This window comes from Babesia microti, chromosome I, assembly GCF_000691945.2.
Source record: "Babesia microti strain RI chromosome I, complete genome".
Taxonomy (NCBI): domain Eukaryota; phylum Apicomplexa; class Aconoidasida; order Piroplasmida; family Babesiidae; genus Babesia; species Babesia microti.
In genome coordinates this window covers 356,810-373,935 of record NC_027205.1, presented here as the reverse complement: position 1 = coordinate 373,935, position 17,126 = coordinate 356,810, and the positions used below count along the sequence as shown (strand labels likewise).

The 17,126-nt window shown below is 31.6% G+C and overlaps 5 protein-coding genes across 5 annotated transcripts; 2 read left to right on the top strand and 3 right to left on the bottom strand.

The window, feature by feature from the left end:
- Nucleotides 1-822: 822 nt before the first annotated feature.
- On the bottom strand, nucleotides 823-2,722 carry BMR1_01G01030 (DEAD/DEAH box helicase; the record flags this gene model as incomplete). Its single annotated transcript, XM_021481993.1, has 7 exons — nucleotides 823-994; nucleotides 1,020-1,157; nucleotides 1,180-1,412; nucleotides 1,436-1,661; nucleotides 1,683-1,971; nucleotides 1,993-2,298; nucleotides 2,320-2,722. 7 exons carry the CDS (start codon nucleotides 2,720-2,722, stop codon nucleotides 823-825), a joined length of 1,767 nt encoding a protein of 588 aa, XP_021337349.1.
- Nucleotides 2,969-6,904, top strand: BMR1_01G01025 (potassium channel (K1); the record flags this gene model as incomplete). The annotated part of the gene is made up of 18 exons (XM_021481989.1): nucleotides 2,969-3,647; nucleotides 3,683-3,845; nucleotides 3,868-4,005; nucleotides 4,026-4,152; nucleotides 4,174-4,301; nucleotides 4,324-4,424; nucleotides 4,445-4,582; nucleotides 4,603-4,681; nucleotides 4,703-4,987; nucleotides 5,008-5,113; nucleotides 5,137-5,422; nucleotides 5,443-5,863; nucleotides 5,884-6,262; nucleotides 6,286-6,412; nucleotides 6,434-6,534; nucleotides 6,556-6,696; nucleotides 6,718-6,849; nucleotides 6,872-6,904. The coding sequence occupies 18 exons, from the start codon at nucleotides 2,969-2,971 to the stop codon at nucleotides 6,902-6,904; spliced, it is 3,564 nt and encodes a 1,187-aa protein (XP_021337348.1).
- On the bottom strand, nucleotides 6,901-7,615 carry BMR1_01G01020 (Coenzyme Q-binding protein COQ10 homolog mitochondrial; the record flags this gene model as incomplete). Its single annotated transcript, XM_012791825.1, has 5 exons — nucleotides 6,901-7,029; nucleotides 7,050-7,157; nucleotides 7,179-7,322; nucleotides 7,344-7,387; nucleotides 7,555-7,615. 5 exons carry the CDS (start codon nucleotides 7,613-7,615, stop codon nucleotides 6,901-6,903), a joined length of 486 nt encoding a protein of 161 aa, XP_012647279.1.
- Nucleotides 7,616-8,992: 1,377 nt separating this feature from the next.
- Nucleotides 8,993-14,943, top strand: BMR1_01G01017 (Sec63 Brl domain; the record flags this gene model as incomplete). Its single annotated transcript, XM_021481972.1, has 18 exons — nucleotides 8,993-9,140; nucleotides 9,165-9,538; nucleotides 9,560-9,710; nucleotides 9,734-9,913; nucleotides 9,934-10,053; nucleotides 10,074-10,179; nucleotides 10,201-10,263; nucleotides 10,284-10,379; nucleotides 10,403-13,349; nucleotides 13,371-13,478; nucleotides 13,499-13,686; nucleotides 13,710-13,886; nucleotides 13,909-14,163; nucleotides 14,185-14,377; nucleotides 14,399-14,603; nucleotides 14,625-14,709; nucleotides 14,731-14,890; nucleotides 14,917-14,943. The coding sequence occupies 18 exons, from the start codon at nucleotides 8,993-8,995 to the stop codon at nucleotides 14,941-14,943; spliced, it is 5,583 nt and encodes a 1,860-aa protein (XP_021337347.1).
- BMR1_01G01015 (SUN domain-containing protein 2) lies at nucleotides 14,884-17,103 on the bottom strand (the record flags this gene model as incomplete). Its single annotated transcript, XM_021481963.1, has 9 exons — nucleotides 14,884-15,062; nucleotides 15,085-15,121; nucleotides 15,144-15,240; nucleotides 15,262-15,403; nucleotides 15,424-16,241; nucleotides 16,262-16,360; nucleotides 16,383-16,529; nucleotides 16,554-16,684; nucleotides 16,705-17,103. 9 exons carry the CDS (start codon nucleotides 17,101-17,103, stop codon nucleotides 14,884-14,886), a joined length of 2,049 nt encoding a protein of 682 aa, XP_021337346.1.
- Nucleotides 17,104-17,126: the final 23 nt, after the last annotated feature.

Sequence of the window (17,126 nt, the reverse complement as noted above, 5' to 3'; positions counted from 1 at the left end):
TAACTTCATTAGATTAACCAGATTTTGGTGAATGTCAATTGTGATTGTTGACAACCTAAAACTGCATTTAAAAATTAATGTTTAATATACAGGTCTAGCGGGCACAGGTTGTGTAATTATCGGTTAAATATATACTAAAACGGAGGTGGCAATGAATATAGTTTGGATTTTTCAGATTAAACGACGTCTTTTTAACGTACAACCCTTAGGGGTGCGACTTGTGCGCTGTTGCGCTGCCTAGTGCACTGGTTCCATACTTATAGGAGATAGGTAGTAATTTTGACTGTGTCTGATGGGTGTGTATTTTGAAAGTATAGGTTTTGGGTGTAAAATATCGTGTTTTTAGGAAGGTCGTTATTTTTTAGCGCTAAAAATGAGGTGGTGCATATGGATTTTCTGTCTGTGGGGGAGTCCAGTTTAAATACTTGACGTGCCGTCGGTATACTCATACCGTTAAACCCTAAAGTAGCATGATGTGATATGAATTTAGTCGTTAAATTGTGATACCTTAGGGCATTGCGGTTTTTTGGCCGTATTGGTGTCTAAAATGTTGATATATTCATTTCACAGATTGTGTAACAATAGACGTTTATACGTGTGTAAATGTCTTTTGCCCTTTCATTACTGGCGTTTCAGCGTCAATGTTATGCATTTGGCGTCATATGGTATGGTTTCGACCGCCTTGAGTTCGGCTCGGCCTTTGCACAACACATTACATACACATTATCCACTCATCACACAAAACTCTAGTAGTGTGTTAATTAACGGATGATTAGGGCGGTGTGCAAAATTGACATGGAATGTTAGTGTGGAACTACATTTTTATTTTTTGCATTTAGCAATGTCGAGGAGTTCTTGGGGGATTTCCTGGTTTCCCCTTTCCAAGATCTCGACGACTTCACTGGCCAATTTGCACTTCAATGGATCAAGATAATCGTACACAAAAAATAGCATGGACTCGCCTGTCTTTTCTCCCCTTGCAGTTCTTCCTATTCTAAATAACTCATTATTTAATGTACCTGTGAATGTAATCGGATGTTCTCTTTGGCATATCCATATTGATAATTACGTTAATATCTTTAACATCCAGACCTCTAGCTGCTACATCGGTTGCTATCAATACATCGCAATTTCCGTTTTTAAACATATTTAGAACTCTAAATTGAATACTTTAGTTACCTCTCGCGTTCAGTTTGAGATTTATCCCCGTGTAAAGAAAGCGCTTTGAAGTTACGGAATCGTAATTCTTGGCACATTTGATCACATAATCTCTTAAAATCGCAAAATATCAGTATCTTTTTATCTCTATGCTTTTCCAAGTAGTCTAACACGGCACTTTTACTTTCACTTGAATTGATAACTTTGACATGTTGAGTAATGCGTGGGTTTACAGATAGCTCTCTATCCCCAACCTAAATATATGAAACAGGAATACTTGAATGTAAATAGTGTTATTTGCGCAAAATTCTGATGCTAGCATTTTAATATCTTTTGGCCAAGTAGCAGTGAACATTACAATTTGTTTATCGGGACGAACTTGTGATAATATATTCCTAATTTGGTTTTCAAAGCCCATATCAAGCATTCTATCAGCCTCATCTAAAACCAAATAACTAACCCTTCTCAAATTAGTATTATTTGTTTCCAAGAAATCAACCAATCTGAATATAGAAAAATATCACCTTCCAGGTGTAGCCACTATTATCTCGGCTCCTCTCTGCAATTGTTGTAATTGCGGATATCTTGACACCCCTCCGTAAATAGTTGCACCTCTCAAATTCAATGTTTTGACGAATTTTGCTGATTCTTCTGATATCTGAATGCACAATTCCCTAGTAGGTGTTAGAACTAACATAATCGGCCCTTCTCCAGGAGACAATGGTGGTTGGGCCAATATGTGTAACAGACCAGGCAAAAGAAATGTCAAAGTTTTCCCTGAACCAGTTTGTGAAATACCTATTACATCACGGCCTCAGGTTATTATTAAATTACCTGTAAGGCATGAAGTCCATCCAACTTTTTGTATAGGCGTGGGTTCCTGAAATCCAGAACTTTTTAGTAATTGTTGGATAACAGGATTAAAAACTGCCTCATCAAATGAATTAACTGGTTTTGGTAATGGGGGTTGTCCATCCATTAATATTGAATTATCCGCCAAGAGAGTTTCGATATCCTCAGCACTTCTGGTGTCAGCTTCCTTGCTTAAATTATAAAAATCCTTTTTAATTTCCACAAGATCATAATCATTCCATTGGATTTTTTGTAGTCTATTCCCAAATTGTCCATATGCAGAATTGTCTAAATGAATATAATAATTACTTTGACGTTGATAATTATTTATTGTGTTATAGGGTCTAGATTGTCTTCTTTGATAATAAGGTATTCTATGCCCATGATCATACTTATTGAATCTTCCATGGTAAGGGGCTTTATTTGAATTAAAACCGGAGTTATATTCGTTTGGGTAATATTTAAATGGGTCTGGAGGGGAATAAACTGGGTTGTCTATATGAGAAATTTGAGAATGTAGTTTTGCTATGGTGGATTTCGATCTAATGAGAAAGCATGATCCGTTCCACAATATATTCCTATTAACTAGAAATATATGGCAAGGCGTATAATAATTTCTGTTAAACATTTCTTTATTTGTGATAGATAGAGAGTTAGTTATAAATGCTATGACGATTATAATTAGGGGAGTTGTGTGGAACTCAGAGCGCATGGCAATTTAAATTCACATACATTTCGTTGTAATTACTTTATAGGTTTGATATTAGGTTGGACATTAAAATTAGGAACATTTTAACCTAGTTATCCCCACAGGTTAGATTCTATTTGTAGTTTACGGGTCCTTAAAACTTACACATACAAGAATAAAATATAATGGATTTGAGTATATTATATTTCCATTCATATCCTGTAAACTATTTTATAACATGCTCATATATAGAATATATAGATAAACTAAATGGCCTCTTATAGTATTGTCCTCTATCTTCTTGATTTATTTATAGCATGGGCATTTGGCGCATTTGCCATATATTCCGCATATGATCTTTGCGTTCATTTGCCATTTGCTCCATTAATAACTGTTTGTTTGGAAGTTGTTTCATTGATTATATCATGGAATCTTATATACATCCCTAAATTAATTAAAAGTAAAATCCACCCAAGGAATGTTCAAAAAAAATTATCAAGATTGAGTAAAACCCAGTTGCCCACGCATTTAATTGGTGATAATGCAGTGGAAAATAACACTCCTAATAATACCCGATCTAATCTTTCAAGGCAAATTAACATTTCCAGACATAACTCGTTCTCGTCAATTTCAAGATATAATTCCTCGGCTAATATCGTTTCATCCAAATGTGACGATTTGTCTATGAATATTTGGGGGAGCAATGTTTCTTATCTTATCAAAACACAAATTATGGATGTGGAATCGAATCAGTCCTTGCCATTTCCCATTAGTGCTACTGATAATCCGTTCATAATAAGAACATCTACTGGGTCTAGAATGGAGCAAGGTGCGCCTGAATCTATTCTTTCTAGTGCTTATTTGTTTGATTCCTCTAAAGTACATACAAAGAATGTCAATAATTGGACTCATTTTAAACAATATTACAGATCATTGGTAAATAAAACTCGTGCATCAGGAGGCATGTGAATTTTACTAAATTAGGTAAACTTTCTGACAAATTGTCGATTTGGACTGGTGTTAATTTGTGGATTAAGATGAGCATATTATCTCCGCTTGTTAATAATTCTGTTTGGGTAATAGCTGATATAATAATTACGGTGATTTGGTGTCTAATTTGGCAATGGGCTGCATCGTATATGAAAAGGTTTGTAGGGATTGATTTTTAGAGAGCCAGGAGATTTTAGTCTTTTAACATGGAAATTTGATGATGTGCCAAAATTTTATTGGCAATTGGATGCAGGTTTTCAATGCAGCGCGGTGTTTCACTACTGTATAATGTTATACTATTCAAATTGTAAAATAAAGTAAGTTTTGGTATATTAAGACGCATATTTTCATTTCATGGACTAATAGAATTGATAACTACGCCGTGTTTGTCATTTATTCTTAGTATTATTTACCCAACAAGTACTGGTCAGAATGAAAATGAACATTATCGTTGGTTGCTGATGGTCTGTGATTTATTGATTTAGGTCGGGCCCATTCGATGTCTGAGGCTTTTAAGAGCTGAATCATTGATTTATAAGAATTTCTATTGGCTGAGTGAAGTAAAGGTTATTATTGTTGGTGTAATAACTGATTTTCTATGCCTCTTATTTACGTTAGTGCATTAATAATTTCAGTTTTACCGGTTTATTATTTCTCCTAGAATCTCCTAGGCATTCCAATCTTTTTAAACGACCTTTCGATTTTTTTTATTTTGGAGTAGTTACAATCGGTACAGGTTAGTACACTGTGACTTAGTCGGATATGGAGATTTTGCGCCTATTACTACCGCAGGAAGATTATTAGTAATTTTTATTATTTTTACATCATTTACATTAGGGAGCGTGCAATTAAAAAGGCTTAAGGATGCAATGGGTTCGATTAGTACATCTATAGGTTTGTTATATGACATTAAGGTGTGTTACCTACTGCAGCTGACAGATATATTGTGTATTGGGGTCCTTTAATGCCAAATCAACTTCTGTCGATTTGCAGGTTTATCTGCTTATTATATAGATCATTGGAAGCTTCTTATGAGGATTTTATCAATTTTATTGTTGTTTTAACTACTTTGCCCATGGAGGATTACAAAAGTGTTTATTTAGCAATTAACAAAAACTCTAACATAAACATCTGTATAACAGGCGGGTCTTCAAATCTTGCTACACCATCATATGTTGCCGATATATTACTTTATTCTACAATGATAGTAGTTGTTAATGAAATTTCAGTTTTACATGATAATTTGGTTGATTATGATGATAGTATTATTACTATCGGTGACCAAGATGCAATACTGCGGTAATTCACCTATAATTTAGTCTAACATCTATTTTGAAGTACACTAATCAGTTAAAAATTCCAGTGGTGCTTCAAATTTCAAATGATTATTATAGTCCGCACTTGGCAAGTATGGATTTTGATAATGTAATATTATTTCAGATATTTAGGTTATATGCATTATAGATCTAACAAATGCCTTTTTGGCCAAATCTGTCATATGCAAGGGTTTATTTTATCTCATATTGAGTCTATTTTTTATCCCTCATGATATATGTCGTGCTAGAAATTATGTTGAATATTGTTATAATAGTATGTTCGCCATAGATGATGACTCTGATGAACAACAGCAAGATTCAGATATCACATTTAGTCACCTTGGTCCGAAAGTGTTGTCTATGCTTGAGGGAATGCAATATCAATTTTATCGTATGCCATTTGCAGCATGTATGAAAGGTAATTTTGAATTTATGTAGGTATGCAATTTGGGGACTTGGTTAAAATGTTGTATATGTATAATGGCTCCGTTCTAGTGGGCGTTATTCAACAAGATGGTACAGGTTTTCTTTGTCCATGGAATTATATAGTTGGGCAAGAACTGGAATATCAGAGTGAATCTTTTTGTGGTGTTGTAATAGCTCATTCCATTGAAGAGATCATTGACATGGCATCTATCAAGCAATTCCCCGATGATTCGGCATATCCTAACATTCAAAATAACCAAATTAATACAATATCACGCTCAAAAGGACTTGAGACTGTTAAAGAAACCTTTCAAGGTTCAAATGAGACTGAGGTTGAGGTTAATGACTATAATGAGGCAATTAGGTATTTTAAAAATGATGATCCGTTTATTATCGTATGTGGTTGGCCATCATCGTTGTGTAATTTTTTGACGTAATTCATTAAATATATAGACACTTGTCGTATAATTGTTTTAATGTTATAATATTGGCGCCTAATAAGAGAAATTTGCCTCCACAAATGCTAGGTCGAGTTGCATATGTTAGAGGCACTGGATTGTCTATGGAAGATCTTATAAATGCTGGGTTATTCGAGTGCTATTCGCTCATAATACTTAACTGTAATCATTTGAAATGCATTCAAACATCGATTTGTAACTATAATATTTCTAAAAATGAAAGATATAGCAATCTTATGTCGTATGATCATCAATCTATATTTATTCGCAATCTGGTCTGTCAAATCTTAGAGAGGGAAAAGGATAAGATAGATGTGGGTTCTAAGAAACTAATTAACATGGAAACTTGTCATATTATTACAGAAATTAATCAGGTAATTTTGTATTGATTTATAAGGCTTCAAGTGTAGAATTTTTTGATGTCACATTTAGCGCATCTGTTGCCGCTTTAACTAATTTATGCGATGTTCAAAGGGCTTGGGATAGTTCATCAGAATTTATACTTAGTCTCCAAGTTACAACTGGTAAATATCTCTATTATTTAGGGACTGTATTTGTTAGAGAGATGCTCTATGGTTTACTTGCCCATTCTAGATCAATATGTCCATATGCCATTGATCCTAAATATATATATACGTTATTAGGGGTAAGTAAATTTTTAAATTAGATTAATTGGAGGCATAATAAGAGTAATAAACAGATTTTTAATATGGAACAACACATTAAACATGGAATGACAAATGGGTCCATTTCTTTGGTTAAAATGCCGCAAAATATGATAGGAAAGCCCTTTAAAACATTGTTTCTCGTAAGAAATGTTTATATTTAGTACATGTTATATAATACGCATTCAATTTGTATAGGAATCTACCGCACTTATTCAATAGAGTCTAATTTAAAGTTCAGTAATGGAATAATAATCGCGTCTCCTCAAGATTTGACGATGCAAAAAAGAGACGAGGTATGAGAATTTATTCACTAAGATCTACATCATAAATTCACAGTTACAAGATTAAGTTGTTTTAATTTTGCGATAACAGTTTATTCCCCTCTTTGTTTCACTTATAAACGAATTTACCATTGTACGAGAAATTTTATTGATAAATAGCTTTGCGCATTTTTGATGTAGAAAATCTTTAAACTAAATATATTAAAAAATACCTCGAATGATATTTTAAACTCCAATAACGTCAAACCAGAGGAGGCACCTTCTGAAAAATTCCATGTTGTTTCTAAATGTTTAAACAGTGAATCGTCGCTAGCAACGGCCTAAAATCTAATCTAATGTACCTTGATGTATAATGGGTAGTGATATGTGACTGTAGAAATGTACTTTTCATTAAAAATCCCAAATTTTACGCCAAGTATAGCATTAGATGAAACTGGGTAAGGACGGATTTTGACTTCATGGCTAGAATCTATCCACCTGCTTTCCTAAATAAATTGGTTCAACACCTTACACCATGGAAGGAAAGAAGAATATCGTTCAACCTTAGCCACTGGATTGATGTGTTTGTATTATAATACAGTGTTGTAAATATATGTTATATATATGTATATGAATTAGTTAATATGCCATATACTTTTATATGATACGAATGGTTATATATTATATATACAAAATGCATAAGTGCAATAATATATAATTTAGCATTGATATGTATACATCTGGCTACGTCGTGGAGGTTATGATAATATTGTATATTATAACAATGCATACTATACATTAAAGAACTTGATTATTCTATAACAATTAAAGATACTATAATTATAAATGTTAGATATTGTTTCTAACCGCATCATTTATTACTATGTATTTTATTTATGTGATAATTGTTAGTTCAACAGTATGATGAATATGCCTCGTTACATAGAATTTAAATAAGTATGAGTTTCGAGTTATATGGATATAAATATATTAATAGACTTAATGTATATGATTATCAAATTAATACCTTCATTAGTCTAACTATATGTATTGTTGTCAGTTGATGTGTTTAGTAGGCACAGTATCTTATAATCACAGTATCAATCATCTCATATGTCTATTAGTATAACTGATATAAATTTTGATGACGATTAAGTTACAATCGATTTTTAATCATTCAATTTTAATTAGGATTTATCCAGTTAGGTGATTAGGTATTTGAACAAAATTACCCAAATCAATTCTCACAGCATTACTTACATATATAAAAATTGGCTATAAATTATTATTATTTTCATTTTTAAATGACATTTCAACTCTCCATATTGTTAGTTGTTGAATTATATATTTAAACCTTATTTGCTGCAAAATATACTTCAACGAACATACAATTGGTCTCCTTGATACGCATGTTATCGTTTGTTATTTCATAATAAGATGAATCAAAATTATTTATTATAATCTTAGATTAATTCGAGGCGACTAATTTTAATATTATATTTATGTTCCGTTGGTATATTTTTATGTGCAAATAATATATATTACACAACCATATTCAAATTCATCTTTAAATACTAAACAAAACACTATAAGCGTGCAAATTGTTCAAATAAATGCGTATTTTGGATAAATTATGTGCAAATGATTGTGTAACACACACATTACAATATATATCCAATCATTATATATAGTTATGCAATATTAGCTATATTATTAATTAATCGACAAATACTTATCATACAGATCATATGTTATAAAATAATTAAGGAAACTAGATGGATCGCTTGTACTTTGATAAATAATTTGTAAATTTAGAATTCCGACATAATAATACACATTTTTATATTGGATACAACTATTAAATTATGACCATATTATGATCGATTTTCTAATCATTAATCAGGATGACAATATAGTTGTCATACAATTCATAAATAAAAACCATTTAAACTACAATTAAAAACAAATTATGCATGTACTAATAAAAATTAAATCAATAGAAACGAAAAACGAAATTAATATAGATTCTTTATATTATCAAAAATAAAAATCTCTATATCAAAACAACGTGCCCATATCTATTATATCTTAAAAATTTGCGTAAATATGATCAAACTAATATGATAGAATTCAATGTCGATGGGGCCTACTAAGCCATGCTCTCACAAAGTCATATATGTCTAATATAAATCCTTATAAATTCTGCACGGATGACATTGTAGACGAAAGTTCGGTATATACCGAGGATTCAGGCACTCTTGTTTGGTGCATTCGTCACATTAAACGAATCTCAACCCTGAACAATTTTTTTTATTCAACCAATGGTATGTATTGACCCTAATTTATAGATTTAGCATCTGAATATTTCTCATTGATATCAAGAGAAACAAATTTAGATATTCTATCATCATCACTATGTGATCTAGTAGGGCTAGACGAATTAGAATTCATTGCACAATCCGTAAAATTTCATACTTCTATAAAAAATGAATGGGAACATAAAAAAAATGAAATTAAGAATGATTGTTCCCTAGATGACAAAACAGCTTTTGATCTCTTAATAGACCTAATTACACAAGATGATTATTTTGAGCTTAATTTCGACCCTAAAACACTTTCCAATCCTACATATAAACATTTTTCTTCCACATCATTAGGAGAATTTATACGTGAGGATAACAAGTATTTTGAAAAATATCTTTTCCCCTTAAAGCCTAGAGAGGTGGGTTTCAATTTATATTAGAATAAAAATTTCCCTTTGGTGAAAATATCCGATATGCCAGAATGGACCAGACCTTGTTTTTCTCAATTTGAATATCTAAATGCGGTGCAGTCTAGGGTTTTTAATTGTGCATTTGAAACCAATGAAAATCTCTTAGTCTGCGCGCCTACTGGTATTTGTGCATATAATGCTAAGGTTGCGGGAAAACAAATATCGCATTGCTATGCATCCTACAACAGATAAAACATCATATATCAACCAAAGATATACGGAGTAATGCATCTATTTTTAGTGATATAATAGTTTATATTTCTCCAATGAAGGCACTAGCATCTGAAATCGTTCAAAAATTTACAGTTCTTACAATCTCATATGGTTGGTATTCATTAAATTAGGTGTTATTGTAAAAGAAGTTACTGGAGATTTTCAAACTAGTAAAAACGATTTGGAAAATTTGAATATAATGGTTACAACTCCTGAAAAATTTGATATCATAATAAGAAATCTTCCTTATGGTACTATTATGATCATTTAGATGATCCCTTCATTATGAGGGTCAAATGCGTCATTTTCGATGAAATCCATTTACTTAATGATGACAGAGGTCCGGTGTTAGAATCTATAGTGGCAAGTTTGTTACAGTATGTTTTTAAATAACATAGTATGATGGAATCATCTCGGATGTATGCAAGGTTAATTGGGATATCAGCCACATTACCTAACTGGTATTTATTAGTTAATTTAGGGAGGATGTAGGAACATTTCTTAGGGCTCCTAAAAAAAATTTATTTTATTTCGATGAGAGTTATCGCCCAGTTCCATTGGAGCAACTATTTTACGGGTAATTATAATGTTTATAAATAGAGTAAAATCGGTTGGTAACCAACATAATAATACTGTTGAGCATACAATGCATGATATAACCCTAACCCATGTAATAGAAAGCCTTTCAAATGGACATCAATGCATGGTTTTTGTTAGTGGAAGAAGAGAAACTATATCTAGCGCTCGTGAATTGATTAATCGAGCTGATATAAAATCATTTGGAAGTTATTTAGCTAGGGTAGAAGATTCATCAAAATATATAAAACCTTTATCGAAAACAAATCCTATACTTTCCGAGTTATTCGAACGTGGATTATCTATTCATCATGCTGGTATGTCTAGGCCAGAACGTGAATTAGTAGAAAATATGTTTAGGGAAGGCGCAATTAAAGTTTTGTTTTGCACGTCCACACTGGCTTGGGGTGTTAACCTACCTGCGCATACTGTAATAATAAAAGGAACAATGATACATGGATGCCAAAGGGATTTAACATTTTTAGAATTAACTCAAATAATGGGTAGAGCCGGAAGACCGCAGTATGATACTAGTGGACAAACAGTTTTAATAACTGAACATAATAAACTAAAAATGTATTTACAATGGCAAAGAAATTCTATACCAATAGAATCAAAGATGCTTTTACATCTTGAAAATGCTTTAATTGGAGAAATATCAAATGGCACAATTACCACAATACAAGATTCATTAAATTGGGCGTCAAATACATTTTTACATTTAAGATTATCCAAGAATCCCTTGGCATATGGCGCCGGCGGTAAGAATGTTTTGGATAGTATGAAATCATTTATTAAAATCTCATTAAATAATTTAAAAAAACGCCATATGATAATTATAAATGAATCAGAATTTTTGATTTCCACTGAGCTCGGAAAAATCGTATCCAAATTCTATCTTGACTATGAAACGGGTTATGATTATCTCCAATCTCTAAATGAGCTTAAAGAGGACTTAGATTATGGAATATTGCGAATATTTGGCCAATCTCGTGAATTTAATTCATTATTTTTTCGGCAAGAAGATGTTGAAAACCTTGAATATTTGTCCAAACGTCTTCCCATTTTTAGATCCAATTGGCTTGATGATACATTTGGCAAGGTCTCTATTTTAGTATTATGTTATATTTCAAATATACCCGTATATGGCTCGCTGCGAGGAGATATAACTACAATTATCGACAGTGCGACCAGACTTTTTCGAGCCATGTTCATGATAGCAAATAGTGGATGTGATAAACTTTTATCATCGGATAACATGTTGTCTAATGACTCTAAAATAGAATTATCTTTATGCATATCTAGATGGGAGATTATGTTTAGAAGGAGGATTTGGATAGATTCAGGTTACAGTCATCCATCTAGTAGGAATATTTTGTTACAACTTACTAATAAATATGACCCAATTAAAGGAACGACCACACACTCTAAAATTATTACTGAATCTGTTATAAATAAAATTTCTGAAGAAGTTGGACCTTACGAACTCATTAAAATGCCAATAAGTTCTTTATCAACCTTTGTTAACACTCTGTCCCAGGCCAAATCACTTAAAAGTTTGTTAAATCACATCCCTTTCTTTTCAATAAGAATACAAGTCCAACCTTTGACATTAAATCTAATTAAGATTACTGTATATGGCGAATTACATAATAATTTTATTTGGAATATCGATTGGAATGGTTGTCATGAAGATATCAATATATGGGTATCCATGAATAGATATTCAAACACATTCACTACTGCATATTTTTCTGAGAGTGAAAGAAAGTTTATTCGTCAAATTTACATGAAAGGCTTAGCTAATGAATTAGATATCCGAGCTTACGCTTCATCAATAAATTGGATCGGAGTTTTTTCAGAATTTAGGGTTAATTTACCGGGATATGTTATAGGCGATGAAACTATTCAATTTCCATTATCATCTATAATTCCACTTCGAATTGAAGATATTGATATTAATTTGAAGAAATTATACGAATTTTCGTATCTAAATTTGCTCCAAACTATTGTTTTCCACAAAGTATATCACACCGATGATACAATTCTAATTGGCGCTCCTACAGGCAGCGGAAAAACACTTATAGCTGAATTAAGCATTTTGAGATTATTGAAAAATAGCCCTGGCTCTAAAGTTGTATATTTGGTAGGCTTAAAGGATATTGGGACTGAAAGATACCATGATTGGCGAAATAAATTTAAAGAATTTTCATTTAAAGTATCATATTTGAATTCATATTTTCTAAGCACCCACGATATTTTTGAACCAGATGTAATTATATCTACCCCCGAAAAATGGGATGCATTATCTAGAAGAAATATGCATTATTTGTCAGACCACATTAAACTTATTATTTTAGATGAAATTTGCCTTATGAGTAGTAAAAAAGGAGCCGCTCTTGAAGCTATAATTAATAGATTCAAATCAATTCAGGTTCGTATTTTAGGTCTATCAACCACATTAGCCAATCCAGAATGCGTATCAAAATGGTTAGGAGATGCTAAAATATTTAATTTTTCATCTTCATCGAAACAAGTTCCGTGTAAAATTTTTGTTAATAGTTTCCCAGACAAGACGTACTACACCTCACTTCAGAATAACATGAATGTATTCGCCTTTAAAACGTTATGTAATTATTCTTTAAATGATCCATCCATCATATTTGTTTTATCTAGAGACCAAACTATTTCAACGGCCCAAAACATCGCAAATTTATCAATAGCGTCCAACATTTCATTTTTGGGCCCATCCGTTGAAAAATCAAAACTGGATGACATATGTAAATCATTAGAAGATAGTAATCTAGCTGAATTAATACACCAAGGCATCGCATATTATTATAATGAGATGAGTGCATACGATAAACGTATAGTTGAAGATTTATTTTTACGCCAATGGATTTATATATTGGTTTGTACATCTAAGCTGGCATGGAATATAAATTTACCATCAAAGATTATCATAATTAAGGTAGTTTGACATTTGATAAAGGGAACAAAAATTTATGGCAAAAAAATCAAAGGGCATACCGATTATTCAATAACTGATATTATGCAGGCAATACAATATTTTTTATTTAGATGGTTGGAAGAGCTGGACGTCCCTTGTATGATTCAGAGGCCATCGCATTTATATTGGTTGAAGAATCTAAAGCAGATTTAATCAAATCATCTATATATTCTCCACTTCCAATTGAAAGCTGCCTAGAAGACACGCTGATTGAACACATAAATGCTGAAATTTCAAATAAAACTATCGCAACAAAAATAGACTTTCTATCATATATTTCAAACACATTTTTCTATAGGTATTTACGTAATATATACTTAGGAGGTTAATAAAAAACCCTCTTTACTATATGGACATAAATTCAAAATCATTAAGGCGCAAGGGAATCACTTCAAATTTAGAAATGACTGAAAATTACCATAATATCAAATCTACCAATGAAATCATTTTAAAATTCATCAATTCTCTTTTAGAAGAAACAATTTCAAGTTTAAATACGTATTCATACCTTTAAACTCAGGTTAGGATGCATTAAGATTCAATCTTCATCTGAAATTGACGAGTTCGTTCTTGATCATGGATTAGAATTTATTTCTGATATTTCTACATCATTATATACCCCTACTCTATTGGGAACAATTGCATCATGTTATTATATTTCATGCAGCACAGCTCATATGTTCAAATCAAAATTGAATTCTGAACAAGAATTAGACTTCTACCAACTATTAAATCTAATTTCTGGTTCGCAGGAATTTAAAAATATCCCTATTCGGTATTAAAATTTCTTATATAGCCACAATGAAGACTTTTACAATATGAAACTTTCATCAATGTGCCCAGTTCCTATTGATGAATCAGAAGCATCTTCACCTCACTCTAAGACATTTTTGCTACTCCAAGCAATAATGTGGAAACTTCCTCTCCCAATTATAGATTATAAAACAGATATTAAAACTATTTTGGATAGGGCTACGGTGATAATACATGTATTCCTACATTCATGCTAGGCTTTCATAGACATTGCTGCAGTTAAAAGAAGACTCTCCACAGTGTTATATCTTATACTTATAATGCAGTGCCTAATAAATCATTTGAATCCAGGCGACATTAATTCTTTGATTATAAAAAAAAAGAACTTTAAATATATAAATATTGAAGTTTCTTTATCACCATTAGGATCGAATTCATCTGTTATACCAAGGTCATTTGGAGGTATAATTATAATAAATTCAGATGCAACATACATTTATGATATAAAGGAATACTCTAATTTCCAAATTAGAGTAAAGCTGACATCAGGATATGCACAAGGCTACTAGTAATAACATAAATAATTTAGCTATGTTATCATTGCTAATGAAATATCCGGTTTAATATATGGATTGAAGAAAATTACAATTAGAAAGTGCTCGATTGTCAGTTTTCGACTTTCATTGGATTTCAATACATCACTGAAGGTAATAGTATCAAGTGCATTGCATGTTGCAAGAGATCAAGAGGTATTTTTCTTTTTATATTCATCTAGTTGTCGTTGATATTCAATAATATCTGATTTCATTCGGAAATTATGATACAAGGAATATATGGCAATTCCCACCGCTATAATGCTTAGGCTCGATTTAAACAACATTAGACACTTTAGAATAAATCTTATCCACATATTTTTATATTCTAAATTACTGAATTAGTATACCATTTTTATCCAAACATATGGATTGAACCTTTTCCTTCTAATATTAATAATTAACATACCAGATCATGCAAAGACGCTGATAGATGTAAATTTTCCCTAGTAAGACTTTGAATTATCGAAAAATTTTCACGATGAAATTCCATGAGAGCGTCCAACCTGAATTAACTGGAAGCTAACTCTAGTTTTATAGATTTATATTCAGCCTCCGTAACTTTCATGCGTTCGGAAATGCTTAGAAGAACGTGCTTACTGGACTGTATCTTATCCCTGTGCGATTTGACACTATTTGAGGGTTGTTGTGCCATTTTTTTTTTAGGGGCTAAATTAAATAGAAATTACAATTAGTGGATTGGGTACCTGGTTGGATCTTAGAATTAATCTTCCCCCTAGAATCATAAGCTACAAAATCAGATGAAATGCCATAAAAGTTCCCTGTATAATTATGCATATTTGGAACATCAAATTCCCGACGAGGAAACATCGTCTTCGAAATTATTCTAAGTGCTGCTCTTCTTAACAGTTCCTTTTTAAAATTAGATGACACTGAAATTCTAATTTCCATACAATATTTGATAGAAATAATGTGGATCAAGGGGCTATAAATGGGCAAATTTTTGTTGTATACTGCATTAAACAATTCTCCAGCATTAATGTAACCAAGAGGTATTAAGTGTAATGTGCACAAATTATCCCAGATATATGATATTAATTGGTAACTATTAAGATTAACACTAAATTGATTTGATTTCAAGGTAATGTTATAAATACCATCTCGCGTAAAGTCGGAAACTTGTCCATAACATGCCCATGCAATATTGTGTATAATTTTACATGATTTTTTAAATTCCAATGGGGGTTTTTCAAAATGTCTACATTCAAATTTATCTTTGAGAATGGTTAAATCATCTTGATCATAGTTCCCATATTCAGGATCATATATTTCCTCTAATAAAGAAATATGAAAAATTTGATCAAATTGAAAATTTTCTAAAACAGTACGAGATTCTGATGGCCTATGAAAAGACCTGGACTTAATGAACAAAGCCAATTTCTTCAATTTAGGAGTTAAATCATAATATGAATATCCCTGAGAATATACAATTTCTTCTGAACTAGATAAATATGAATCCTTTTTTCCTGAAATTTCATTCTCCAGACTGAATTAAACTCTACTTACACTTCAACAGCTGTCAATCCATAAACTCTAAATGTTGTTAATGAGCAGTAGTAATTGTTTTCAATAGTGTGATGACTCAACATCTCAACTTTTAAATATCTACATATATTTAAATAAATACCTAGCCCAGCATCCTGATGGTTCTAAATACCTACATGATTCAGATATGTCAAAAATCTCATCACTTCTAGTAACCAGAGTTTCAATTTCAGCTAGAGTATTCCAATTTGAAGAAGGAAATGCATCACTGGCAGAAATTCTTATTAGTCTGAAAATTAAAAATCAAACTTACTTAAAAGTGGACGCATAATGTTCTAGGAATGTAAGAGCTATATGCTCAAGGTATATTTTATCATTAAATGAGAGAATGAACCATGATACTTCTTTACAAGGGACAAGCATGTATGCATTTTTATCCTGTAACTAGTTTTAGTTAATCTTACTTGTATATTTTGCACCGTGGTAATAGCAGGAGCGAATGATATTATTTTTGCACCGGATTCAGATGAAGCAAAATCAACTTTAAGTTTGAATTCATGTTGTTTAAAATCCCTCCCTCTAATAACAGAATTTCCGCCTACTATTTTTGGAATGTGCTCTTGAATTAGATTCTCAGGCTGAAAAGTATTTCCATAAAACAACTTATATAGAAATGTATTCTTGAAAATTGACTTCAATTCTGGTTCAATATTAATAATATCAAACGATTTATACACTAATATAATCATAGATAAAATTACACATTTCATGAATGACATAGTTGAATTAAGGGGAGGCAACACAACCCTGCATACATATAAAACTATGTAACAAGCACCATTTATTTCATGCAATAAGAACATAAAAATACAACTATTTTTATAAA